General features: G+C 40.4%; 1 protein-coding gene across 4 annotated transcripts in view; it reads left to right on the forward strand.

The window, feature by feature from the left end:
* MBD5 (methyl-CpG binding domain protein 5) overlaps nucleotides 1-27,276 on the forward strand; it is a 105,687-nt gene that overhangs the window by 40,499 nt on the left and 37,912 nt on the right. For 2 of the 4 annotated variants that reach the window (XM_079992969.1, XM_079992972.1), the window contains exons 3-4: nucleotides 24,515-25,193; nucleotides 26,717-26,819. In XM_079992969.1, coding sequence (XP_079849095.1) covers nucleotides 25,081-25,193; nucleotides 26,717-26,819 — 216 coding nt within the window. In that variant the 5' untranslated portion in view covers nucleotides 24,515-25,080. Of the gene's footprint in view, nucleotides 1-22,504; nucleotides 22,680-24,514; nucleotides 25,194-26,716; nucleotides 26,820-27,276 lie in introns of all 4 variants that reach the window. The other 2 variants (XM_079992971.1, XM_079992970.1) reach the window with 2 other exon arrangements.

Here is a 27,276-nt window from a genome sequence, read left to right on the forward strand (position 1 = left end):
ACCAACACCCTACAATGCCAGTGCTTGTCCAGATACTCATCTCAATGAGCATCAAAGCCAATGTTTCAGTAGTGGCCAAGTATGCCCTTCAGAAGTACCATCTTAAAGCGCTGAAATTTCGTCTGAGGAAAAAATAACTTGCTTTTGTAAGTGATACCCAGTCATACAGGCACTTTGAATATTTGCTGAGGAAGTATTTTGGAAGAATAAAAGCGCTGTAGGTTTACTTTCCTATCATGATACTTTAAACACAATTTAGATGTTATAAGAAGCTGAGCACAACATGGAGCTCCAGAGGTGCAGCTAACTAATCAAATGCCTGGCAAGCATAGTGGCAACAAATGTTAGCTACTCTGTTGAGATGTGTGAGCAGTTGTTTGAGAACCCTAGATCACAAAATCACAGGACTGTTTATATAATACTATCCAAGCTGCTATATTGTGACTTATGAACTAAGACTTGGAATGCTCTTCTTACGAAGGGAAATGTGACTGATTTTGGTTCGGAAATATCACAAAGTTACATTTATAATGGCTTTTGGGTGGGGCACTTACCTTGCATTTTTGCATAATGGCCTGGAAAAGGGATACCCAAAGAGAAAATCTGTGTATCAACTGTAGATAGGAGGGGAGCCCCCCTTCTGTGAATCCTACCACTTTTAGAAGTACAGATGATGGAAATAAGGGAAATGGTTGTCACACCCAAGATGTATAATTCTCTGCCCCTAGAGCTGCAATCTGCTTCCTCTTTGTTAACCTTCTACTACGTTTTGAATACCTTTATGGTCTAATTGTAACACTTAAAAACACACATACTTGATCCTTCTATACTTTTGTGCTTTTCTGAAATTTGCAACTGTGTTTTGTGTTTCATTTTCAGATGTTGGTTTTTTTACTCTATTCTGTTGGCTTCCTTGAGCATTTTACTATCAGGTGGAATAGCACTTGCATATCTTGATTTCTTCATATGGGAGTGAAATTCTCTCTAACGAGATTGTGCAAGCAGACAAATATTTCAGTGATTTTCAGACTGTGGAGCAGGCTTCCCTGGAGATTTTTGGTGGAAAATTTCAGGAGGTAGAGAGAGAGGATCCAGTAATAAAAACATCTATATGAGGGGTAGCAATGTTAGTCTTCAAGGACCACAAGACTGAATTACAGAGAAATCTAATTTTGCGCTGTTTATGATGAAAGATCATCTCTCTTCAGTTATTTGTAGATTCTAATCAAGTATTCTAAAATGTAAATGCTCATTTCTGATCTAACCAGAAATTTGATCTAAAGCTCATTGATTGTTAGCATTTGGACAGGAGTTTGGTAATACAAGTCCAGATTACTTAGAAAGCAGTCAGATTGTCACTGTATTTAAAAGATACTTTGTAAAATGAACATGCAATAAACTTTATAGCAAATGTTACATCCTTGTGACTAAACACATCCATGCCATGACTAAAAGTCATGGTATATAATGTTTCACTGTATGACTCAACAGTTTATGCTGTATCTTTTAAGCAGTTGATCAGAGCAGTTTGTGTAACCTTGTTGCAACCTAAATTTTCACAACCTCAGATCAACATCCTTAGTATTGTTATTTGCTACTGTATACAGTCACATAGTTAAGCAGCTACATTGGTTGAATAAATTTAATTAGATAATATTATACTTGCCCAAGCCATGTAAACATTCCTGTTGCTAAACACAGAATATCAGCAGTTGAGTTTATGGAGAGAGAGAGAGAGAGAGATTTATAATTTTGGACTAGTCTTACAAGTTTGTTGGACTGCTCCTTCAACTTGCTAAGTGGTAGTAGTAGTGTTAGAAAAGCTATGCTCTTACAAAATCTGTGAATTGGATATTGGTACTATCTTCCTGGAGGGTACTTATTGCATCAGCTGAGACTTTTATTATGAAAACTTAACAAATACTGACCCAGAGTAGCCAAGCTAATTTGAAAGTGCTGATTTTGATAATGTTCTGCCCGTTTGCACTCATGATGCACTCATAATAATTTGTTCTAGAAACTCAAGTATTCAGTGTATTGATTTTAATGTCACAAACTCATCGGTTTTAGAAACATAATATATCTGCATGTATTTCAACCAATAATAGGTTGAGAAGAGAGAGGAAAGGGTATGGAAAATCTTGAGGTCTGGCATGGCAACACAGTTTCAGCAGCTAGTATGTTTCAGGACCATAGGAGATATGTTGAAACACAGTAAATTGTGACTGTGGACTGGATCAATTCCATGCCCTTCCTTCTTTATAGCTGGGTAAATTGTACTACCAAAATGTTCTTGATGAGATTAAGGAGAAATTTACATAAGTTCTCATCATGTTATATCTACCTCCTGATTAAAATGAATGCTGTGCGGTGATTTCAGTGTAATTTTTTGGCTGCTTCAAGCTCCATCTTTTAAATTTTGGCGATGGGGTGGAGTTCATGCATTGCAGTGGCAAGGTTTGTAGGAAGTAGTCAACTGTAAGCATTTCCTTAAGGTATCCTCAAATTTATGTTTCATAAGGTGAGACATAGATGAGAGGAATGAAAAGAAGGTATGCAGAATCAGAACCACTATGGTTGTTAGAGAAGTGGTTTTATTTAATGTTGGCAATTGCTTTTCCACTTTTCTTGACTGGATACTTTAAAGGTAAAGGTAAAGGGACCCCTGACCATTTGGTCCAGTCACGGACAACTCTGGGGTTGCGGTGCTCAGCTCACTTTGTTGGCCAAGGGAGCCGGCGTACAGCTTCCAGGTCATGTGGCCAGAACGCCTAAGCCGCTTCTGGCGAACCAGAGCAGCACACGGAAACGCCATTTACCTTCCCGCCGGAGTGGTACCTATTTATCTACTTGCACTTTGACGTGCTTTCGAACTGCTAAGTTGGCAGCAACAGGAGCTCACCGTGTCACAGGGATTCGAACCACCAACCTTCTGATCGGCAAGCCCTAGGCTCTGTGGTTTAACCCACAGCGCCACCCGCGTCCCTTTACTGGATACTTTAGACCCCAGCAAATACAAACCCTTTCTTGTCCCACATCTTATTTCTTTATGAAATAAAGAGGGTTTTCTTCCACTAGACTTATTCTGTGTTCCCAGAATATTAAGAATGTGATTCATCCCAGTGTGGGTGCAGCGGTGAGTGTGCAGGTAGATTTGGGAGTGGGATGCATGTTACCCGAATTTGTGTCAAGGTAGCAGGTAGGTTGAATAAGGAAGGATTCAAGAAGAAGTACTTAAGCCTTCCATCCATAGTCACAGCACACTGCAATGCACTTGAAGGGGAAGGAAGGAAGCACCTTCTTTAAAAGAGAATACATTTCTGCAACCACAGATCACGCCTACAACTACAAAGTTTGATGACCCAGTAAAGTCATATTTGTAGTAGACCCTTTGAAATAATCAGACTTAGATTTAATTATTTGAATAGAGCATGAATAGCGCTGGATAACGTTCAAAGAATGTTAACAATTGTGTACTCTGGGAGCTTTCACTCGGGAGCTGAGTCCTCAGTGTTTTAGTGCACTTCCTCGGATAGTATGTTTCTGGCATCATTGTATCTTAGAGCATTTAAATTTCTTTCTGAAGGCCAGTTGCCTTACATGCTTTCATTTTCTAATTTGCAATGGTTAAGTTGGCATAGCTTCTTGTACTACTGCTTTTTTTTAAATGCATATACATTGTTTCCAGTATGCTGTGCTAGTATTTAGAAACTAGCACCATCCTAAGATGCAAGTGATATATTTTACACGTAGTATGTGTGACCTTGTTTAAAAGTTTATCTTGAATCCAGAAGCTTTAAAATACTGTAATATTTTAAGAAGTGGGTCACTGCCCTTGTGTAGTCTTGAAAGAATTCTTAGTTTGAATCTTATTTACAAAGCAATCTTGTAATATTCCATTTGACAAAAGGGAGAATATATTTAACATTCAACAATTATGACTCTGATTGGTCTGCAAAAGCTGGTTCTTTCCTTTACATTTTATTTATTATGTCACCTTCCCAAGGCTCAAAGTGGCATACTATCAGTGTATAAAATAAATTAAATACAAACAGCATTAAATGAAACACAGAGATCAGCCCTGTGGGATTAAAACTGGAGTAAATGCAAACCATTATTTCTGCTAAATTAGTTATCTATATTTTGTGTAGACTTCCATAAGGGCAGCCATGTTAGTCTATTTTAGTAAAAACAATGTGTTTTGTGCCACCTTGAAGACTAAACTTATTATGGCATAAGCTTTAGAGCAGGCATGGCCAAACTTGGCCCTCCAACTGTTTTGGGACTACAATTCCCATCATCCCTGACCACTGGTCCTGTTAGCTAGGGATGATGGGAGTTGTAGTCCCAAAACAGCTGGAGGGCCAAGTTTGGCCATGCCTGCTTTAGAGGATTCCATAGTTGTCATTGTAGGGAAACCTAAATGCTTGCTTGGTGTTTCTTCTGGATATGTTTTTGCCTTTTAACTAAATGGTTAAATTCATTATGTGTAGGTCTTGTCATCTGGACAGCCCAGGACCTCCATACACACTGCACAGGTTTGCACCCGGGGAGGTCACTTTGGTGCTGCTAACGCAGCGGTTTGACTTCACTCCTGGAGGTGCTCTCCATTGTCTCTCAAGGCAGATGTATGCCAACAACAAAAATGGAACCTCCCTTAGGTAAAGGTAAAGGGACCCCTGACCATTAGGTCCAGTAGTGACCGACTCTGGGGTTGCAGCGCTCATCTCGCTTTACTGGCTGAGGGAGCCGGCGTACAGCTTCCGGGTCATGTGGCCAGCATAACTAAGCCGCTTCTGGCAAACCAGAGCAGCACACGGAAATGCTGTTTGCCTTCCCGCCGGAGCGGTACCTATTTATCTACTCGCACTTTGATGTGCTTTCGAACTGCTAGGTTGGCAGGAGCAGGGACTGAGCAACGGGAGCGCACCCCGTCGTAGGGATTCGAGCTGCCGACCTTCTGATCGGCAAGACCTAGGCTCTGTGGTTTAGCCCACAGTGCCACCCGCGTCCCTGGAACCTCCCTTAGTCACCATTAAAAAAAAATCACCTAAGAAATAAAACTACAGTACTATCTGTCAGAATAACAGTTTGTGATTTACCACAAGAGGTAACATTGCTGTTGCTCTCTCTCTCAGTGTGTGTGTGTGTGTGTACACACACACACACACACAGAGAGAGAGAGAGAGAGAGAGAGAGAGAGAAGACATATAATGTATATTGAATTCACTAACACTACTTCACTTTGGGTATAGAAATATGATGGCTAGAGAGATGTATGCAAAAAGGAGCTAAAAATAAATGGTAGCTTTCATGTTTGCTTTATGTCCTAAATCATACAAGAAATCCTTTTCAGTTGCAATATACTTCTGTGAGACTCATAATTTAAAAACCTTTAATTTTCTTAAGTAGAGAGTCCAAACATCAGTTACTAATTCTTTGAGAGAAATGGGGATGGTGTTACAGTGTTAATATGCAATATACAGACAAATGCTTGCCATGGCAACCAACAGTTCGTAGGGGTGAGTGCGAAGTCATAGGGAGTTTACAAGTGCTTTCTCTTTTTCCAGCATAGGTGGCATATATGAATAATTTTCTACTATTTTGTGCTGTTGTATTGACTTGCTTGTCAATAGATTATTTTAATTCTGTTTTTAAACTGAGTAAGAATTGCAAGTATGCCATTTTTAGAAAAATAAAATATACCTTCCTTGTCAATTCAAGGATTCATTTAGAAAACAAATGTCTGCTTTCCGTCATAAAACACATTATTAAAGCCTGTCACTTCCTTATAAGATGTTTTAATGGCATTCACTTTATTGACTAAATTAAAGTCCTCTGATTGTTTATACATGCACATTTTTTAAAAAAGCACCAACATTTCCTTCCACCCTGCTTTATTATTATATCAAAGCAAAAGGCAATAATGTTGCCTGTAGACTGCCTCTGCTACATTTTAAAGCAGTGTGCTAGTAATTCCTTTGTACACTTCACTCTTTGAATAACTTAATTTCAGTTTAATGCATTTTAAAAATAATGCTTTCTGATACTGTGTTTTCTTAAGCTCACAGAAGCTTTAGTTACAGGAGTAATTTTCATTTGTTATGGCATTTAAGTGGGACAGGGCACATATCTTCATCAAGAATTATTGAATCGATTTGCAACTGAGAATAGTTTATCCAGTTTTTTGTTCTTGTAGCAACTATAAATGTTTTCATCCATACTCTCAGGTATCATGTATGATGTCAATAGGAATAATGTGGTTCCAGAAGCCTAAGAATAACAAGACTTGTCTTATAGTACTCAGAGAATCAATAGCCAGATGGTACTGGGATTCAGCTACCCACTCAGGGGTCATGCTATTTTCTCTCTGTATCAATAATCTACATATCAGTACTTGAGGTTTTGTTCTGAGAAAATAGGAGGTACCTTCATGGTAATGCAGATAATGTTGCTTTCCTGTGCTGAGGGCTATAGAAATATATATATTCTACCCATTCAGAATTTTCAGAGATCTTCATCAAGCATCTACTTTAAATTCATTATAAAGCCAATTTGAATCGTTGGCCTGTCCAATTGGTTCTCATTTGAATTGAATTTGTACAGTGGATTGTAGAAGTGCTGTTCAGCATCTGCCTTTCATTTTGCCACATCTTTTAAGACAAATTAATGAGACTCTGTTTAGGTGAAGGGTAGGACCAGTGACAGCAATGGCTACAGTTTTTGTTCATGGGTGGTCTTTCAACTTTAAGACTCCTGTGTTAGTAAAGGGAATTGGACAGGTGCAACTTTCTATCCCTTTGCAGCTGCTCCTTCTGAAGTCCTCTTCTAAGTAGGTATTAAAAGTATAGGAACTCTAGTTTTGAAAGGTTTTTCCATTCCTGATCTAACTTATTAAAGGTAGACACCTGACATTGCTGCTCCATGTCTGGTTCATGCATAGAGGACACTTGAATTTGTTCAAGCAAGTACAGATTATCTGTTTGATTCATGATGCTAAGATGTGTTCATTGCTTTTGTGTAATGTAAGTAATGTCACTATGTCATTAACTCCACTATGTCTTGGCCCATGTGTATAGTCAAATAATCTATTTGTAGCCACCATCACTTGCATCCCTGTGCATTGAATGTAGCAGGCTGTGGCTTGCAGCAGGTTATACAATGATCAGGAAAATAGTTCTTAAGGTGCTACAGGACCTTTTCATTGTTACACTATGGAGACCACTTGCAACCTTTCTTTGGAGCAAATTGGAAGAACCGTTGAGCTTTTCGGGGGGCAGGGGGAATCTCCCCCCAAAATGAAGTTTTTAAGCTATTTTTAAGGAAATTCAGCAAAAAAAAAAAATGAGCACTTCCAACATGGGTTGCTATATGCCTGAGTAGACATTATTCTGCCTGGATGCTAATTCCAGCGGTCGAATCCTGGATATGTCTGGGAAATTCCGGACATATGGCAACCCACAGGATTTTATCCTGTGAACTGCCCTGAGACCTGCAGGTATAGGGAGGTATATAAATTCAATCAATCACTCAATTCCTCCAGTGTCGTATGAAGAAGGAAAACTTGATAATGTCACACAGCCCTGCTGAATACTGTGCTATCTAGTCCAGCATTTTTTTCTCACAGTGACCACACAGCTGGCTTTGGGAAGCCTGCAGCAGGACATCAATGCATGAACATTCTTCCCTACAAGATCCCCAGCCTCTAATACTGCCTCTAATGTTGGACGTAATATATAGTCATCATGGCATGTGACCATTGACAGCCTTATCCTCTGAATTCATTTAGTTCCCTTTTAAAGCCATCCAAGTTGGTGGCCACATTGCTACATCTTGTTAAAACTGTGCACAGTGTGAAGAAATACACACATTCAATTTTGGAAAGAGGAGGAGAATGTGTGAGGGCTTTTGTGCCTGTATATCTGATAGCGGGTGGTGCTGTGGGTTAAGCTACAGAGCTTAGGACTTGCCGATCAGAAGGTTGGCTGTTTGAATCCCAGCGACGAGGTGAGCTCCCGTTGCTCGGTCCCTGCTCCTGCCCACCTAGCAGTTCGAAAGCACGTCAAAGTGCAAGTAGATAAATAGGTACCGCTCCGGCGGGAAGGTTAACGATGTTTCCGTGCGCTGCTCTGGTTCGCCAGAGGTGGCTTAGTCATGCTGGCCACGTGACCCGGAAGCTGTATGCCGGCTCCCTTGGCCTATAGAGTGAGATGAGTGCGCAACCCTAGAGTCGGTCACAACTGGACCTAATGGTCAGGGGTCCCTTTACCCTTTAACTTTTTTTATCTGATAACACCTCTCTCACGGGTGGACTGTGCATTAGATTATGCAAAATCAAACAGCATGTCTCTAAACTAGATAGCTTCGGTTCAAATTGTTTCTTGCATGTTGGAAAGCATTTGAATACATGGAGGGCTCTTTCATTGCCACCAAGTCTCCCACGCACACTGCATCTACTTGCACCACATCACGTTGCATTTTGAAGGGTTTCCTTGAGTCTCAGCAGAGTTTTTTGTGGGGGCCACTGCAGGAAGGAGGAGGTTGGCAAGCCCTACCACAAATGCAGAGCACTGTCCGCAGTTCTTAGGATCCAACATCTTGCTTGCATGTTGTGCAGTGACTGTGAAGCCCAGAGTAATGTTTTTGGTGAAAGGTTCACTTTCGAAAATTAAATCCATCATACACTTCCATTTCTATGTATTAAACGTTAGTTTATAGTAAGGTACAATTTGAATTTATATTACTCTACGCTGTAAAATCCCTGCTCTATATGCACATCAAGATTAAGTAAATATTGTGCTGCAGAATAGATTTATTAGGACCTATTTCTACCTCCTATTTTCATTTTTGCCTATATGACCTAGTTTTTGAAAACCTAGGTTGGAATTTGCTGCATTGCTGATGTTTTCCTTTCAATCCATAGAAATTATTTTGTTACTAGTAAATTAGTTCTGCAGCACTGATAAATGCAGCATAACTAAAACAGCATGTCCAAGAATATGAGTAATCATTGCTTTTATTCAAACTATGTATAAAGAATATCATTTTTTCTCCTATTTCTACAGCAATCTGTTATGTAGCATAGAATTTCATGACTATGTTGTGCTATGACCACTTGCTTTCTTGTTAATTATTCAGACACATGGTGTATAGATGGACTTATACATAGGGTGTTCACCTATAGCATAGTTATGTACTGAACACTCAAGTGATCTATCAGAAATATATTTACACAGCATTTTCTGATTGTGTACTATTATCAAACAGAATTCTGAGTCCTCCAGAGTTTATATAAACAAAAACATTGAACTTGCTACTTTGTGTTTGACAGCCATTTCCGAACTCTTGACTGACAGTTTTCAGAGTTAAAAATTCTGAATTTCACTGAAAAATACTGTTTTGTTTTCATTTGATTGAATGCGTTTGACCAAAACTTTCATAATCTTACATATTTTATTTTATACAGACAAATATTAGTGACTCTGAAGGAAGATATGCACCTGTATACATATTAAAGATGCATCTAGTTAATTCAGTAAGACCTGAGGGTGTGTGAGAGAATGTTGTTGGAAATGTGATGTGCAGTGAAATCCTATACATGCCTACTCAGAGGTAAGCCCCATTGAGTTCATTGGGACTGAAAAAGGTAAAGGTAAAGGGCCCCTGCTTTTGAATTATGGTGCTGGAGGAGACTCTTGAGAGTCCCATGGACTGCAAGAAGATCAAACCTCTCCATTCTGAAGGAAATCAGCCCTGAGTGCTCACTGGAAGGACAGATTGTGAAGCTGAGGCTCCAGTACTTTGGCCACCTCATGAGAAGAGAAGACTCCCTGGAGAAGACCCTGATGTTGGGAAAGATGGAGGGCACAAGGAGAAGGGGGCGACAGAGGACGAGATGGTTGGATAGTGTTTTCGAGGTTACCAGCATGAGTCTGACCAAGCAGCGGGGGGCAGTGGAGGACAGGAGTGCCTGGCGTTCTCTGGTCCATGGGGTCACGAAGAGTCGGACACGACTAAACAACAACAACAACAACAAAGGGCCCCTGACAGTTGAGTCCAGTCGCTAACAACTCTGGGGTTGTGGTGCTCATCTCGCTTTACTGGCAAGGGAGCCAACGTTTGTCCACAGACAGTTTTTCCAGGTCATGTGGCCAGCCTGACTAAGCCGCTTCTGGTGAAACCAGAGCAGTGCACGGAAACACTGTTTACCTTCCCACCAGAGCGGTTCCTATTTATCTACTTGCACTTGACATGCTTTCAAACTGCTAGGCTGGCAGGAGCTGGGACTGAGCAACAGGAGCTCACCTCGTCACGGGGATTTGAACCACCAACCTTCTGATCGGCAAGCCCAAGGCTCAGTGGTTTACATCACAGCAGGACTTACTCTCAGGCAAATGTGAATAGGATTTGAGCCATAGATTTATGTTGGCTATATGTGTGAAGGCTGCTTCTGCATTCATTGCTGGATTAGAGCAATAGGCCTCAAGTTGGACACTTGTGTGATTCTTCATTGGCATACCTGTGTTGTATGGGTGTAGTTTTTACGTACAGTGGTATCTCGGGTTAAGTACTTAATTCGTTCTGGAGGTCCGTTCTTAACCGGAAACTGTTCTTAACCTGAAGCACCACTTTAGCTAATGGGGCCTCCTGCTGTTGCCACGCCACCGGGCACGATTTCTGTTCCCATCCTGAAGCAAAGTTCTTAACCTGAGGTACTATTTCTGGGTTAGCGGAGTCTGTAACCTGAAGCGTATTTAACCCGAGGTACCACTGTAGTTTGGAAACATCCTTTGGATTTATTATTTTAAACCCTTGGCTATCTTTGTTTTCGAGTTTGGTGAAGCCCAAACTTTTGTGTGTAATTCTGTGATTCCTAACTTCCATTTTTGCAGGGATGTGTTTTAAGAACACAGAGGCAGGCTCAAGGGCTTTGAGGCTGTGCCTGTATCTACCCCTCCTTCTTGGCTCCCAGCTACTTTCCCTCACTGTTTCTAAACCAGAAGGGTGCTTGACTCCAGCTACCATCATCCTTGACTATTGGTCATGTTGGATGGAGCTGATGGCAGCTGGAGTCCAATAAAATCTGGAGGGTACGACTTTGCTAGCTCCTGGTCTAAACCCTAATTCTTGCTATTTGACTGATATCTCAAGGCCAGTTAAACATATGCAAATACCAAATTACTGAGTTCAAAATAAAGCATGCCAAATTCATTTTCAAAAAACACAGCCTGAACATGCTGGTTTCCATAATTATTAGTATAATCTGTAATGTATTTAATCTACCATTATGATCAAAGTTCATTGCTTAACATGAAACAACAGATGAGTTGCATATTCTTCGTTAGAAGCTAAATATTGTTCAAAGCCATACAAGGGAATACACATTAAGGGAATGTGTATACATCTTACAGAATTCTGTAAGTAACATAATTTGATTTGCCATAATTTTTGGTTGTGAATTTGCTTATTGCAATCCTATGTGCACGTTTGCACTGAAACACCATAGGGCATGGGTAGGCAAACTAAGGCCCGGGGGCTGGATCCGGCCCAATTGCCTTCTAAATATGGCCCTTGGACAGTTTGCGAATCAGCGTGTTTTTACATGAGTAGAATGTGTCCTTTTATTTAAAAGGCGTCTCCGGGTTATTTGTGGGGCCTACAGACATTCTTTTTTTAAAAAAAAAAAAAATCTGCCCCGCTCCCTCCAATACAGGGTGTAGAATTTGAGTGTTGATGTTTTAAAATTGTATTTTGTGTTAATATGAACTAAGAGAGGGATTAGCCACCACCTCCTTGGCTATTTCTCCTCCTTGGCTTTTTTCTACCGACCCCTAGATTTAGAGCTTGACTGCCATTATCAGTGTTTCACCTAGTTACATTCTTTTTTAAATTAACATTGCAAAGGACAAAGAATTATCTGAAACAACTCAGTAGGTGAACTATGCTATCCATAAATTTTAAGGCTTGCTCATTTGAGAACTAGTGTGATATGATGGTTAAGTACTGGACAGACTCAAACTATGGTTGTACCTTGGGTTACAGGCGCTTCAGGTTACAGATGCTTCAGGTTACAGACTCCACAAACCCAGAAATAGTACCTCGGGTTAAGAACTTTGCTTCAGGATGAGAACAGAAATTGTGCTCCGGCAGCGCAAGGCCCTATTAGCTAAAGTGGTGCTTCAGGTTAAGAACTGTTTCAGGTTAAGAATGGACCTCCAGAACGAATTAAGTTCTTAACCCAAGGTACCACTGTATACACTTTGCTATACTCTCCCTGGATAGCTTTGAGCCAGTCAACATCCCTCAGCCCAACCTATCTCACAGAGTTGCCAAGAAGACAACATTGGGGGATGTGGATGCATGCTGCCCTGGGGTGTTGGAGGAATTGTTGTTGGTCGTTAGTTCTTCATAAACCATTTCTTTATTAATTCATAAAGTTCAGCTACGTTATACCTCTGTCTTTACTGTTCCTTAAGTTTGCTTTTCCCAAAGATTCCTAAAGATAACTTGTGGTGCTTTTGTGTAGAAGGAAATCAGATATGGAATGAAGTACTTGCATGCATCCTCTATAGGATGTGAGGGTAAGCAACAACTCCAGTTTTAAAGTAAGTGTACAAAACCACTTGTTTCTTTTGCCATGCTTGCATAAGCCCTTGCTTTGCACGGTCACATCTAGGGAGAAGCTTCTTGTGAAGAACCTAAGCAGGGGGTTGCCAACCTCTTTCGACCTAAGGGCGCATTTGGAATCAGAGGCTGCCGTCACAAAATGGCTGCCATAGCAGACCTGTTTGGTTGGTTGGCCGGTTCGTCAGTCAGTCTCTCTCTCACTGTCTCAGGAAATATAGACCCAACCCCAGAGAGGGACAGGGACAGAGAGGAAAGCGCGCATGCAGCACTTTATTGCAAAGCACAAACAATTTGTGCTTTCTTTTTAATTTTTTTAAAATTATTAAAGATTTCATGGTTTACAAAAGTATGTGCAATATCTCTATTTTCAAGTTACATTTTCTCCAGGTGAGTTTCATTTGTTGAGATATTAGTGTTACATTAGGAAGGAAAGGGGGAAAGAAGTGGAGGGGGGAATGGTGAGTGGAGTGGGGTTGGGTGTGCTTATTTTTTTCTGTCTTATCTTTTTGAACATATTTTCAGGGTGCTTAGCCCCCTTCCTGCTAGGCTCTTCCTGCTAAGAGGCAGCCTGGAAAACTTTATAAGAAAGTAGGAAAGAGTGATACCCTTCCTTTTCCCCGCCCCCCGCATTTGCTTCCCTCCCCACTTCCAAAGTGGGTACGGGTAGAGGCAAAGCCAGAGGTTTCATGGCCACCAGAGGTCATCTTGGGTGCAATTGTGCCTGCAAACACCACGTAATTATGTGGTTAAAGGGTATACTTCAAAACACAGCAATACTGAGCTGCTCAGTAAAAAGGAAATCAGTGCATAGAAGATACCTTTGCATTTCCTCATAATCTCTTGCATAAAACAATTTTAAACTCAATTTGGTGAGCCACCGATAATACCATTATCATGGATAATGAAAGCATCTATTCCTTGTCAGCTATGTCATTTTTAGGATTGAAAAGGACAGTAGCTGGAGAACAGTTTGTTGCAAAAAATGCTCCCCAAGTGCCTGATGAACCCAGCATTTAATCACTCGATAAAAATACTGCAGTGTGATATGTAATGTGATATTTTTAAAAGTGATTTAATGGCTGTTGTCACAAGAAGTTCTTTTGTGCAGTTAAAAAGCACTAAGGATGAAATAATTTCTCAGAAAATAGGAAGGTGTTTTTCCTTATCTAAGTTTGAGTAATGAACCAAGTTGGTGGTAATACAAATGTGTTAACGTTATGTATTATTCTCTTGTATGGAGTTCTTTATGTCCTAAGGGCAGTGTTATATGAAAGTGGGAGGAGGGAATGCAACAGCAAGTTTGAACTCCTTTTTCATAAATATAAATTACCGGTAAGTTCATAGACCATGTCATTGGGGTATTTTTTGTTTTGTTACTCTTTGCTAACATAAAATCAAAAATACAAATAAATAATAAAATAATCTTCTCTGACAACGAATGCAAATAAAATATATACATCTATAGACATGGAAAATAATAAATCATTTTGAGGTCCCTTGAGACCCTAGCTCTGTAGTTCTTTCAGTTTCCCATTTCATGCAGCTGAGGTAAAAATGACCCCAACATTTTCAGCAGTTAGTGGCAGGGGAGCATGGACCACCACATAGCAATTGGCTTTTTTTAAAAAAAACTGAGGAATGAACATAGTGAAAACCAAGTTTTACTAAATTTTTCCACATCTTTTGATCAGTTAGTCGCCATTATCCAAGTGAGCTTGACCATGGTTACAGTGCACTCTCACGGGTCTTGTATCATTAAGTTGTATAATCTGGTTGTTTATTTCACACTTGATTGCCTAGGATGTGAAAAATCTGTCTTGAGGATATCAGCCTTACGTATTGCTACATATTTGTGTCATAGATAAGACCATATGGTTTCTATGCTTTCATTGCCTCACCTGCTTTTGTCCACACCCACCACTGACTGTGGCACCTAAAATATTGACAGAATGCAACCCTCTGGCGAAGAATGGTTCCCCATTCTTTCTCCAGCAATTGTCTAGATTAATAATTATCAAGGTGTTCCTTCTTTTGTAGTATATAGCTGCACATGATTCTGATTTACTTGTATGACAGTCACTATTCTTGCTTGGGATCATTTGCTTTCAACTCGTATCTTTCCCACCTCAGTAATTAAACATAAAATCAAGTGGATTCATGTAGATTATGTATTGCATCTGTAAAAGATTTGGGCTTCGCTTAACTGTTTCAATCTAATCCATAATCATTGGGGCTGGGTGGGAGTTCAGTCTCAGGCAGAATACAGTGGTACCTTGGGTTAAGAACTTAATTCGTTCTGGAGGTCCGTTTTTAACCTGAAACTGTTCTTAACCCGAGGTACCACTTTAGCTAATGGGGCCTCCCACTGCCGCCACACGATTTCTATTCCCATCCTGAAGCAAAGTTCTTAACCCGAGGTACTATTTCAGGGTTAGCAGAGTCTGTAACCTGAAGCATCTGTAACCTGAAGTGTCTGTAACCCCGAGGTACCACTGTACATTGTAGTAGAAAGCACAGGGCATGAGGTATGCTATGATGTTATACGGGAGACAATTGAAGGGCATGGCTGTGCGAATGTGGCCTTGCATATACTGCCAAGGAAGTCCCACTGTAATCCTCCAGTAAACATTTTAATGATAGGTTGTAAGATGGCATGAATTCACAATAGTATAGAGCATCAACCAGGCTCTAAACAGTTAATTTAGTGCTAATATATTGCCAATTGTGCAAGAAGTGCTCTTTCATTGCAGACTTTTCATGAAATAGTTGATTATTTTGCTGAATGTTTCAGTAAACAACTTTAAGAACAGCACTTCAGGAAAACATTCTGTGTCTAAAAATAGCTTCAGCACAAAAGCATAATTTGCAGGTTTAATTTGCTATCCCACTATATTTTTGACATTTTCTTGCACAGAGGCTTGATCTGAATGACTTATTATTTCTCTGCACTATTAATGCTCCAGTTGCAAGGCAAGGCAATTTAAAGTAATTTTATACTATTTAATTCCTTTCTCTCTTCTTGCATGGCTACAGTTTTTTTTAAAAAAAATTCTTTATAGTGTATATTTCAAAACTGAGATATGGGTATGAAGAATGTAAAAAAGATATTGGTGTTAAGTGTAGCTGATCAGATTCAGCGACTGTATATCCAGTTGCCTGGTGATGTTCAAAAAACATGTAAATAAAGAGGAGTCATGTTTGTTTCTAGGGTATGGGGTTGAAGAGAGGAGAGTCCATGTGTCTGGTTTAATGAAAAGCTGTCACAGTTGAAATCAAATTGTTTTTTTAAAATTTGATCTCTAGTTCTTGCCTCATATTAAGGTACTTATAAAATATGTAGCTAAGTGGATCCATGCCATTTTTGGTAAATACAGGTAACTCCCCATTTGTGTGCTTTCAGCCGAACCAGTTGTGCTGTCCTAAAACCGCCTCTAATTCTGTTCCTCTCCTATTCAGTTTTTCTCCCACCACCCGACAGTATGTCATGTCCGCTGAATTTTGCATGTGTGAGGTAGGAGCTTTCTTTTGGGGGGGGGGGAGAGGAGACAGTTGTGCCCTATTCCAGCTGCTTAAATATTTTATCTCTTTTTCATCCCTGGGAACACTGACTTCTATGGGAGAGGATGAAACCTCTCAAGGAAGCTTGGTTCCCTAGCCAGTGGCAGAGGCCAGAGCCTGCTTTGCTATGCTTTTATAGTCCTACAGAAATCATGGGGTTGATTCTTTAACTTCTTTTCTGCAGATTTTTTGTACTAGTATGCGCCTCAGGATTATTCCAAGCATGCCAGTCTCTCTCTTTCTCTTTTGTATGATTGGTATGGTTTTGGCTAAAGTGCTAAAAGACTCAAATCAGTACTAGTATATAGTACAGGCATCCCCAACCTTCGGCCCTCCAGATGTTTTGGACCACAATTCCCATCATCCCTGACCACTGGTTCTGTTAGCTAGGGATCATGAGAGTTGTAGGCCAAAACATCTGGAGGGCTGCAGGTTGGGGATGCCTGATATAGTATATAGACAAGCAGAGCTGTGCGACAAAATGTTGCCGTTTGTTTGTGTTATGTTTGTGTTATCTGAACTGTGGGCTGAGACAGTTGAAGAATAAATGCTGGCATCAAGTATAGTTCCTGATCTCTTTGAGGCCTTACTTCAAGTAGTTGTTGGTTCTGAACATTTAAAAATGTGATCATTCTGCATGCATGTCAGTGGTGCATGAAGCTTCCAGATAAAACTGAGTGCTTGATCTGCCTGGGAGTAGCCCCACCTCTTGTCTGAAATATAAAACTGCCCTGACTACATTGTAAGGCAGCTGAAAACATAGCCCACCAACCTACAATAGTGGGAAACAGAGAACTACACTGTAGGCTTGTTGTACACTACTCTCTCAGCTTCGGCACAACCTGAAATTCAGCAAAAGGGATATAATAACTCTGGACAACCCAGCAGCTTTGTTGTAAAACACCAAGAATCTGACCTGAAATATTTAGTGTGTGCTACAATGCAGAGTTGTCATAATTCACTCTTTTCAGTCACAACCCCTCCCAACCTGCATATGGGGACAGTGAATTACAATTGCTTTGGAATATTTGTTAGGGTTGTGACTTTGAAGTATTTTACACTACAGTGGTACCTCGGGATGCAAGACGCGTTGGCGCGTGCGCGGGTCGCATTTCGCCGCTTCCGCGTGTGCACGTTACGTCATTTTGAGCACATGCGTGAGCGGCGAAGCCCAGAAGTAACGCACTCTGTTACTTCCGGGTTGCCGCAGAGCACAACTCGAACACGTTCAACCCAAAGCACATTCAACTCGAGGTATGCCTGTAATGAGTTAGAAAGAGCAATAACTCTTCTCTTTGCCACTACTTATTCAGTGCCTGGCGAGCATGAGCAGACCCCTGGTGCTCAGTCCCATCTACCAAATCTGTGTGACGGGGTGAACTCCTGTTGCTTTGTCCCAGCTTCTGCCAAACTAGCAGTTTGGAAGCACACCAGTGCAAGTAGATAAATAGCTACCATTGTGGTGGGAAGGTAAATGACGTTTCTGTGCACTCTGGTTTCCATCACAGTGTCCCGTTGCGCCAGATGCGGTTTAGTCATGCTGGCCACATGACCAATAAAGCTGTCTGTGGCAAACACCGGTCCCCTTGGCCTGAAGCAAGATGAGCGCAGCACCCCATAGTTGCCTTTGACTGGACTTAACCGTCCGGGGTCCTTTACTTACATTAGCATCTTGGATTACTCTGTTGGTTTATATGAGCTGCTCTCAGTACTGTAACTTGGGTATAGCTAAAAATCACTTCTCAGTTTGAACCAGGAAGTGGCCTATCTAGTCAATGTTCCTTTCTACACTTCGTGTGACTATTCCAACCACTACTTCCACTCATTTATCAGGTTTTTCCTTACACCCACTCCTTCAGTCTCTCAATATTCAGTGCTATTGAATTATTATGGGCCTGGTTTTTAGGGGAGGGGGGGTCGTCCTCTTTGGTGTTTTTTGGTAGTTTTTTTTGTAGTTGTGCATACCTCAAAGCTTTGAACTTCAAGGTTACTGTGAATCTGCTTGTACCTCTCTTGTGGGTGAGTTTCAGTTTTGGCTACATCATCCTGAGTATAAGACTAGAACTGATATTAGTATATAAACACAATAAAATATTTGTATTAAAATAATGTGACTAAAGTTAATTACACCTAAGTCCTTTTTGAAGCCAATGAGATGAAACACCACAGACAAATTCTTGCTTTCAGGGTTTAATATTGGATTAGAGCTCTATTCGATTCTATGTTCAACCCTGGAACATGTGAAAAATGTATATCTGAGCCTGTGCAGAGCGAATTTTCTTCACCCTGAATCACAATTCATCAGAATCACGAAGTTTCCAGATAAGAGGCTGATAATTCCTAACAGATTTGAATCCTTGGATTTCTTTTTCTAGAAATTTAAGAACTGCTTTGCCTTCCACTTACTTCAGTGCGATATGTATCCTGATCCTATGCTTACTTGGACTTTGCTATTTAATACATGTATTTACAGTTACAGACTTAGTCACAACTAATTTACATGTGATTATACTCACTGTTGGCAACTGAATTTACTATAAATATGTTCTCTTAAAAACTATGCCACAAAAAAGCTGTGCACGTCTTCCAAGTAAATTTTGTATGCTTAACCCATGCATTTGAATTATTAGTTTGGTTTCTGTGTTGTTCCTTTTAAAATTGCAGATGAATTCCATGTATATTCATAATCAAAACATGACCTGAATAGTTATCTGTACTACAGTTTCATTTCTTCAGTCTCTGCTTTTCTGCTGAGTCAATTTAACTAACTAAAATAAGCAGGAGAAGCATTTAACCCTGTGACAGTTCAGTCTATATTTATTACATACATTAAGGGGTTCTTTCTTTTTAGATGCTGATTGTGTAATTTCCTGCTTCTTATTTTCACTGTTTTGCAGTAGGCATTCTGTCTCACTATGTTTGTATGCATTCAAGTGTGTTTGCTTGCAAACACGCACACACAAACAAACAAACAAATAGGGCTTTTTTGCTAACCCCCGGTCAAATGTAGAATATTTTCTTTTCCAAGTGAGTCTTTATGGAATATAGTTTAATTCTATAAATCTTTCCCAAACAGTGATGACAGAAACCATATATCCAGCATATTGCTGCCATTTAATATTATTTGAATCTCCAGAACAAGCTGCTTTTTTCTGGAAAGCAAGAAATCCTCTGACTCTAATCAAACAAATCAAAGTTCTAAAAAAGATCGTCTCTTACATTTGCCTAATACCACGATTACCTCACTTTAAGTCCCTCATTACCTGTTTAGTTTAATAAAATACAATTTCAGGAATACTGGGTCAGAAGCAACTAGTAACTTATTGGTTGTTGTCAGAGGGGAGCACCAGTAATTAGTTACATTTTCTAGGCTACCTTTCTCAAATGATTAGTGGGAAATACTGTAAATAATAGCCACACCTACCTGGTGTCAGTGATCCAACTAACAGAAGAGGGTAAGACCCAGGTACCTGATCATTTCAGTCCTATGTACACTGATAATAGTACAGTCATACCCTGGATCCCGAACGCCTTGCGACTCAAACGTTTTGGCTCCTGAACGCCACAAACCTGGAAGTGAGTGTTCCAGTTTGCAAATGTTCTTTGCAACACCCGACATGGTTTCCGCGACTTCTGATTGGCTGCAGGAGCTTCCTGCCACCAATCGGAAGTTGTGCCTTCATTTCCAAACCTTTTGGAAGTCAAATGGACTTCTGGAACGGATTCCGTTCAACTTGCAAGGTACCACTGTATAGGTAAGGGGGGGAAAGATCCTATATAAAGGCTTTCATAATTTCTGTGTGTATAGATTGCCAAATTCATACTGCCCAATTATGTTGCATTTAAGTAATAAGCTGGCTGTCTTCAACACTTGTTTAAATGGACCCCCCCCCCCAATTGTATGTAAGTGTATTATTGTCATACATGAATAGAAAGCTATCATTTTGAAATGTTCCGTGAGCAGTAATGAATACTTTCTTTTACTACGTTTATGGTTGCTAGCACTATTCAAGATGTTTGTCTTCTGGGCCTTCGTATGTTCTGTGCAGCATTTATTCCTGGAGGAGGGAGGAAAAGAAATTGAAATTTTAATGCTAAGTGGCTTAAGCTTAAAAGCACACACATGCTCCTATTTTTACATTGCTAAAACCCTGACACTACTGTCTGCAGTCCAACTTCAAACACTTTTCAAGGTTAAAAGGCTTGACAGAAAGTAGACTTGGTCTGAAAGTGACATTCTTAGCTGAAGCAAGCACTTTGTGCCTACTAACAGTGCTAGCTAAAAAAAATATTGTAAAATCTCCATAGACAATTATGCAAATTACTTCTGCTGTTTATCATATTTGACAAGTCACAGATAATAAGAAGATGGTTGAACTTTATTTCTAGTCAATACTATTAAATACTTGTGAAACGCCTGTCACAAGAAGCAGTTAGGTATATGGAGGGAGTACCTACATGTGGCGGAAACTCTTGAAATTTATTTTATTGAAATTTTACCTAAACATTGGCATTTAAAATAAATTGGGCTTTTTTAAAAAAGTACTAATCTGGAAAAGATGCTTCCAGTAAACAGACCCTAGAAATACTTGCACAGGTCTTTTGCATTGCCTCTTTCAGCCATATGTAGCCTCGCACACATCCTGGCACATACAATTCCGTTGACACCTTTCTTCCAATTCCTGTTGTGTAGTATATACTTTGGCTTTTAGAGTTGCTGTCCAGCATCACTGACAACATATGTACGCACATCATTTTATTTGTATGCTGCCTTTCCACATGTCAAACGATGCTCAAGGCAGCTTACAACATGAAAAAATACATAACTACAACATAAAAAGTAGTCATAAAACAAAAAACAAAACGTTTAAAAATGGACAGCCAAACTGAATATTTTCCACGTAAATCACAAGATCTGAAATAGATACAATAGAACCAACATCAACATCAGCAATAACCCCCCTGCCAACTTCTTCTTCTTTCTTTGGTGATCACTTGTAGCCGAGCAAGTTTGTCTTCCATAAACAAAGTTTTAACAACAGCTCCCCACCCCAAGAGTCCATGCAGCAGCTTCAGCTTTTGTGGCTGTAGTGTCAGGGCCCCACCAGGCCAGGTGGGGAAAGCCCTGCAGGGCAGGAAGCAGGTCTGCCAGGACTCACAGCCAAGATGGGAACATAAAGAGCTACCTTGGACCAGTGCTCTGACTCTGTTTATCTGGCTACATTGACTGGAAGCAGCGCTCCAGATTTTCAGGCAGAAGTTTTTCCCAGCTCTTCCTGGAATGTTTTGTATCCAAAGCATGAGCTCTATCATTAAGCTATAGCCCCTTTCCCACAGAGAAGTCTCAAGCCCAAAACAGTGCTTCAGAAAACAGGCTCACACCATTCATCCAGTCGGTAAAACTTGATAGTAAAAAAGGCAGTATCAAGTCCAGGAGCCTTCTCTGGTCCTGGGATGTGGGGGAAAGAGTTTGTGGCTATACAGTTGAAGGTGCTGCAGCATCACCTGTTTTGTCTTAGGCTTGGTGAATTGGGCCTGAAACAATGGGAGATGTTTGGTGCCTGGTGCCTTGTTGTCAATTCAGAGACTAATCTGTAGTAGTAGTTTGTGCATCTATGCTGTGTGTCTCTGTGTGTAGCGTTCTCCCTTTTCTCAACCACCTTGACAGGATGGAAGCCACCTCTTGAGATATAAGGCAGCACTCTGGGCTGGTTTCCAAGTGAAGTGTAGCACACATAGCAGACATTGGCCTGTAAAATAAATAAAAAACATCTTGTGCACACATCTTGAGTGTGTTCTAGAAGATAGTTGAAGGACATACTACTTATGCTTAAACATGTCCTTTTGTTTTACAGTGGTGCCTCGCAAGACGAAAAGAATCCGTTCCGCGATTCTCTTTGTCTAGCGGTTTTTTCGTCTTGCGAAGCAAGCCCATTGACGGCTTAGCGGATTAGCGCTATTAGCGGCTTTTAGCGGCTTATCAGCTTAGCAGATAAGCAGATAAGCGGCTTAGCGGCTTAGAAAAAGGGGGGGAGGGAAAAAAAGTCGGAAAAACTCGCAAGACATTTCATCTTGCAAAGCAAGCCCATAGGGAAATTCGTTTTGCGAAGCGCCTCCAAAACGGAAAACCCTTTCGTCTAGCGGGTTTTTCATCTTGCGAGGCATTCGTCCTGCGGGGCACCACTGTATTTCAGTTTCTGCCCTACCTTCCAACCCAGAGAGGTCTTCTAGACAGCTTACATATAATAATAAATGAATCTCAACTGCTTACATTCCTTTGTGATGACCTATCCAGCCTTAATTCCCCACTTCTCATTAGGTCCCTGTGACTCTTTTCAGCCCTTCTCATTCCCCTGGTTGCTGACATTGAAGTGGTAGTTGCCTGGCTACAAAGTCCTTATATCCTGATCCATGGTGATGTCCACCCCAAGGGATGGTGATGGCCCAAGCAAGATGGAAATCGGTAGGCCCAGAGTTGTGGAAAAGATAGGAAGGTAAGGCAAGGAGCAGCCAGGCCTTTGTACAAACACCAAGGGGCTGATGCTGGACTGTGCTCAGCGGTCCTACAGCTGAGGCCCAAAATACAAGTTGTCTCAGTGCATCTTGGAGCAACTGCACTAGGTAGTCATGGTGGAAACCCTTCCTCTGATTCCTGTATGTGGCCAGTTAAAGAATTACTCCCTTTTTCTGCAGCTGGTGACTTTTTTCCCCTCTAATATAAGCAGTGGGATTTCACACTACTTTGAAGAGAGCTTGTTGGGGCTTTCCTGATCCTCCAATGAGTCTGCAGTCCATTCAGCCTCATGGCAGAAGTTTCTCCTTGGGGTTCGGGGAGTATGTGGAACTGCTGGCCCTAGAGCCTAAAAGGCTGCTTTTGTGGGAGTCTCCTGCAACTGAGGATTCCTGGTTCGGGACCATGACACCTCCTCACATTCCCTCCAGCACTGCAGGACTTTTCACCTTCTTCTTTAGTACTTCAGTGTACAGTGGTGTCCCGCAAGACGAACGCCTCGCAAGACGGAAAACCCGCTAGACGAAAGGGTTTTCCGTTTTGGAGGCGCTTCGCAAAACGAATTTCCCTATGGGCTTGCTTCGCAAGACGAAATGTCTTGCGAGTTCCTGCGGGTTCCCCCCCCTTTTTTTCCCCTTTTCCTAAGCCGCTAAGCCGCTTAACAGCTGATCGCTAAAAGCTGCTAAACCGCTAATAGCGCTAATCCGCTAAGGTGTCAATGGGCTTGCTTCGCAAGACAAAAAAACCGCTATACAAAGAGCCTCACGGAACGGATTAATTTCGTCTTGCGAGGCACCACTGTACCAGTCCTGTGTAGGGAGAGGTAAAAAGCAAGGTTTAAAGGGTAAATATAACCAGCACTCGTAACCTGAAATATGCACACAGCAATTACATGCAGCAAGCTGTGGTTAATATGTTTTACCTGCATCTGTTGCAGAAACTATATCTCTTGAAATGATCCAGTGCATGTGTTTGTTTTAATATATATTAAAAACTAGTTGCTTATTTGCTGACTAATGAGTAAAAATCATCGATCTATGCATATGTAATATGGGGTAGTATCTGATTTCTGGCAAAGACTTAGGCCTGTGCGCAAGTTGTGCTATCTGTCCTGTAAGCCCTGTTGGTTGCTTCAGCGCAGGGAAAAGTGTAATGTTTTTCACGTACGTAATCAGAAATTCAATGAATGCTCAAAGTTTCTGTAGACTAGTGTTTCTATTTTGAGATTGTAATGGAATAAATTGTTGCAGAATTAATTAGATTAGGATTACAATGTGTTAACGTACCAAGTTGCAGTTGCATAAATACTTTCATGCAAAGCAATGAATAAATGTAGGAATTCCCTTTGAAAGTGTAAAAGAAGAGGCCAATATTCATCCAAGCTGCCTAATATAATCTTTATTCCTGTCTTTTCTCTTGAATTCTTAAGCATTCTCACATGTTTCAGTTTTAATCTCTCTCTATCTCTCAGTACAGCCAAGATTCAAACAGCTTCTTTAGGCATGCTTGAATACATGTTTGACTTCTTACCTGTAAACACTAGAATTATGTGATACCACAAACTGTTTTTGAAACTCAACTCTGGTTCATGAGGAGGTGCTAGGTGTCGGAGGAAACACAAATACTAAGTTATCTAGGTTGTGCAGAGCTTTGGACCCTGTTCCACCTTTTGTGTTTCCTTAAAAGTTTTTACTAAAATTTATTTAAGAGTTGCACTGTTGTCTTCTGCAGTGCACCAATCAGAGCAAATAGATAACAGACATTACTTTCATTTTAATGGTAATATTACTTAGTTGCTTGTGTTTTGTCCCCCATCAGATATTCATATTGGAGCTGTATCATCATGAGAGAATCCCAAGAAGCGTCCAGGAGTTCCTTGGACAATGAATGGAAGAAGACAAGGAAACAAAAAGAATGTGGCATATAAAAAGGATTTAATACCTGGAGTTCTTGGCCGTGACAAATCTTCAAAAATGGGACTTACTCTCTCAAAATACAAATTACCTTTGGCAGTCATCAAGCTTGGAGTCATGCTATTGAACTAGAAGTAAATGTTTTTAATCTCTTCTTGGCCAGTAACAGAGCATTAATGGATTATGATTTTCCCAAGTTGGAAACATTCATTTTTACCCATTTAGGATATCCTTATGGCTACATAAGGAATAAAACATTTCATACTTAATATTGATCAGAATGGGCAACTGACTTGTCAACAACAAAAATGGCAGATTTTATCGACTGAGCCAGAGCTTCCCAATGCATTTTGTACAAACTGGGAATCGCTGTGCTGTGCAGCCGCCTTCTGAAGGCCATGATGACATATAGACTAAGGATATCATCTTATTGTTGATATCTCCGAGGAGGCATAAGCAGTATCAAAAAAAATGAATGGAGGCAAGGAGTGTGACGGTGGGGACAAAGATGGAGGGCTGCCTGCAGTACAAGTCCCAGTTGGTTGGCAACGGCGGGTAGATCAAAATGGAGTTCTGTATATTAGGTAAGCATTCACATGCATGTTGGAATAGGAAGTTATTCTGTTTAAGTAATTCCGTGAAAGGTGACTTGATAGCCAAGGTTCTCTTTCTCCAGCCCTGAAATGCATTACCTCACCAGACATCAAAGCCTGGATCTTCCAACATCCCACTTCATTGGATGTCCCCAAGTTCTTGTGCTACGCAAGAGGAAGAAAAACTTTTCTCTATTCACTTTCTCCACACCAATTTTTTTTACATCTCCAGCACATCTCCTCTTACTTGTCTTTTCTCTAAACTTAAAACACATACACGCTGTAATCATTCCTCATAGGGGAGTTTCTACTTTCCCTATGCAGGTGGAAAAAAATTATGTCAGAGCTGCTACCCCTTCCCCCACTGGCCGAGAAGCACTTCCACTGCATCCTGTGGCCTCTCATCTACGCTCCTGGGGAACATAAGATTAGATGCTAAGACAGGCCTAAAAAAATTGTAGCTCAGAAGGATATTGCAGAATGTGAAAGTCCATTCCATTCCCAGTTAAGCAAATTCTTCCTTGGAATTTCTCCATACACAGGCCCAACAAAACGGCTAATGCTTGAAAAGATGGAATAGACTAAAATATAATTCTCTCCCCTCCCCCATTTATCTATCTATCTATCATCTATCTGTCTGTCTGTCTGTCTATCTATCTATCTATCTATCTATCTATCTATCTATCTATCTATCTGTTTCTACCTAATTTGTGTTTATCCAAGGTTTACTTTCTCCAGTAGTGGCTCCTTGTGTAAGAGCTTGAATTTACCATCAGCTATATACAATCTAACCAACACATTTACTCAGAGGAGCAACCTCATTGCCCAGAAACACTTCAAAGTTAAACACTCATCATATTCCAATATCCCTAAAGAACTGTCTTCTAAGACCATTTCCATTCATTTCAGATAAACATCAGTTTCCCCGGCTGGGTTTGTGACTGTTTTTTTAGGTAGACCTATATCTATGAAATGTCTGTTGCATAGTAGGACTTGGGTCCTGCTATCAATTTGGAATAAACTTGTCTTTAAAAAGCCTGTCTAAGCTTACACTTCTTCTTTTCTTCTTTATTTATTTGGAGGAAAACCTTTTATTACTTGAAATAGGAACTTCTGGAGATTGTAGGCTCTTTTAAACAGTACGAAATGTGAAGCTAATCCTCTGTGTGTACTAGTTCCTCAATCCTTCTGTGCATTATATGTTATCCTGTGCATTATACATTAATAGACAAGCTGGTACCCTGCAACATCCAAGAGAACAATGGAGCAACTTTGAAATGCCTAGCCTTGAGTTCTTGTTAAAATGTAGGTTAGAGAAAAGTAAGTTTGATGTATTGTTCTGAACAGAAATTACATTAACTTTTCTGTGGAAACTTTTGCAGAATAGTGAAGCTGTACTCTGTGTTTGTGTATGCACGCTGTGTGCATTCCAAACTGATACATCAATTGTATGTGAAGTATTTTCTACCAATATTCATTAATGTGCATATTTTACATTTTTCTTATTCTTTCAGTCCTAGTGGGTCTTTATTGTCCTGTTTGGAACAGGTTAAAACGTATCTGCTGACTGATGGAACATGCAAGTGTGGTTTAGAATGTCCCCTCATCCTTCCCAAGGTAAAATCGGATAACGGTGAACATACCGAATGAAAAATGAATATGTGTTGAACTAAATATATTGTTGTAAAATTTTAAAAGTAATTAATTAGAAACAAAACCGTTTTGAAAACAAGATGCATTACTTATTGGCGTGGTTCACATAATTAATCTAAACGGTTGTTTAAAGGTGAATGCTCAGTGTATTTATTTATTTATTTAGTAGGCTAAGTGAGTAAATTTATTTGTATAAAACTCTTCATCCATAGATCTCAGGGCTGTTCACAATATAAAAGTAGGTCTTGCCCCATGGATCAGTTGCTGAAACTGAAAGTCCCTCCCCCCTCCCCCAGCCATCTTAAGTCCCTGCCTCTTCAGGGGGTTTTTTTCTAAGCAATCGGAGACTGTGTCTGTGTACAGCCAATGTCTCCTCTGTACTTTTCATTCCTCTTCTGGTTCAGGGAGACGTTGGGTGAGG

The sequence above is a fragment of the Podarcis cretensis genome (assembly GCF_951804945.1).
Source record: "Podarcis cretensis genome assembly, chromosome: 1".
Taxonomy (NCBI): domain Eukaryota; kingdom Metazoa; phylum Chordata; class Lepidosauria; order Squamata; family Lacertidae; genus Podarcis; species Podarcis cretensis.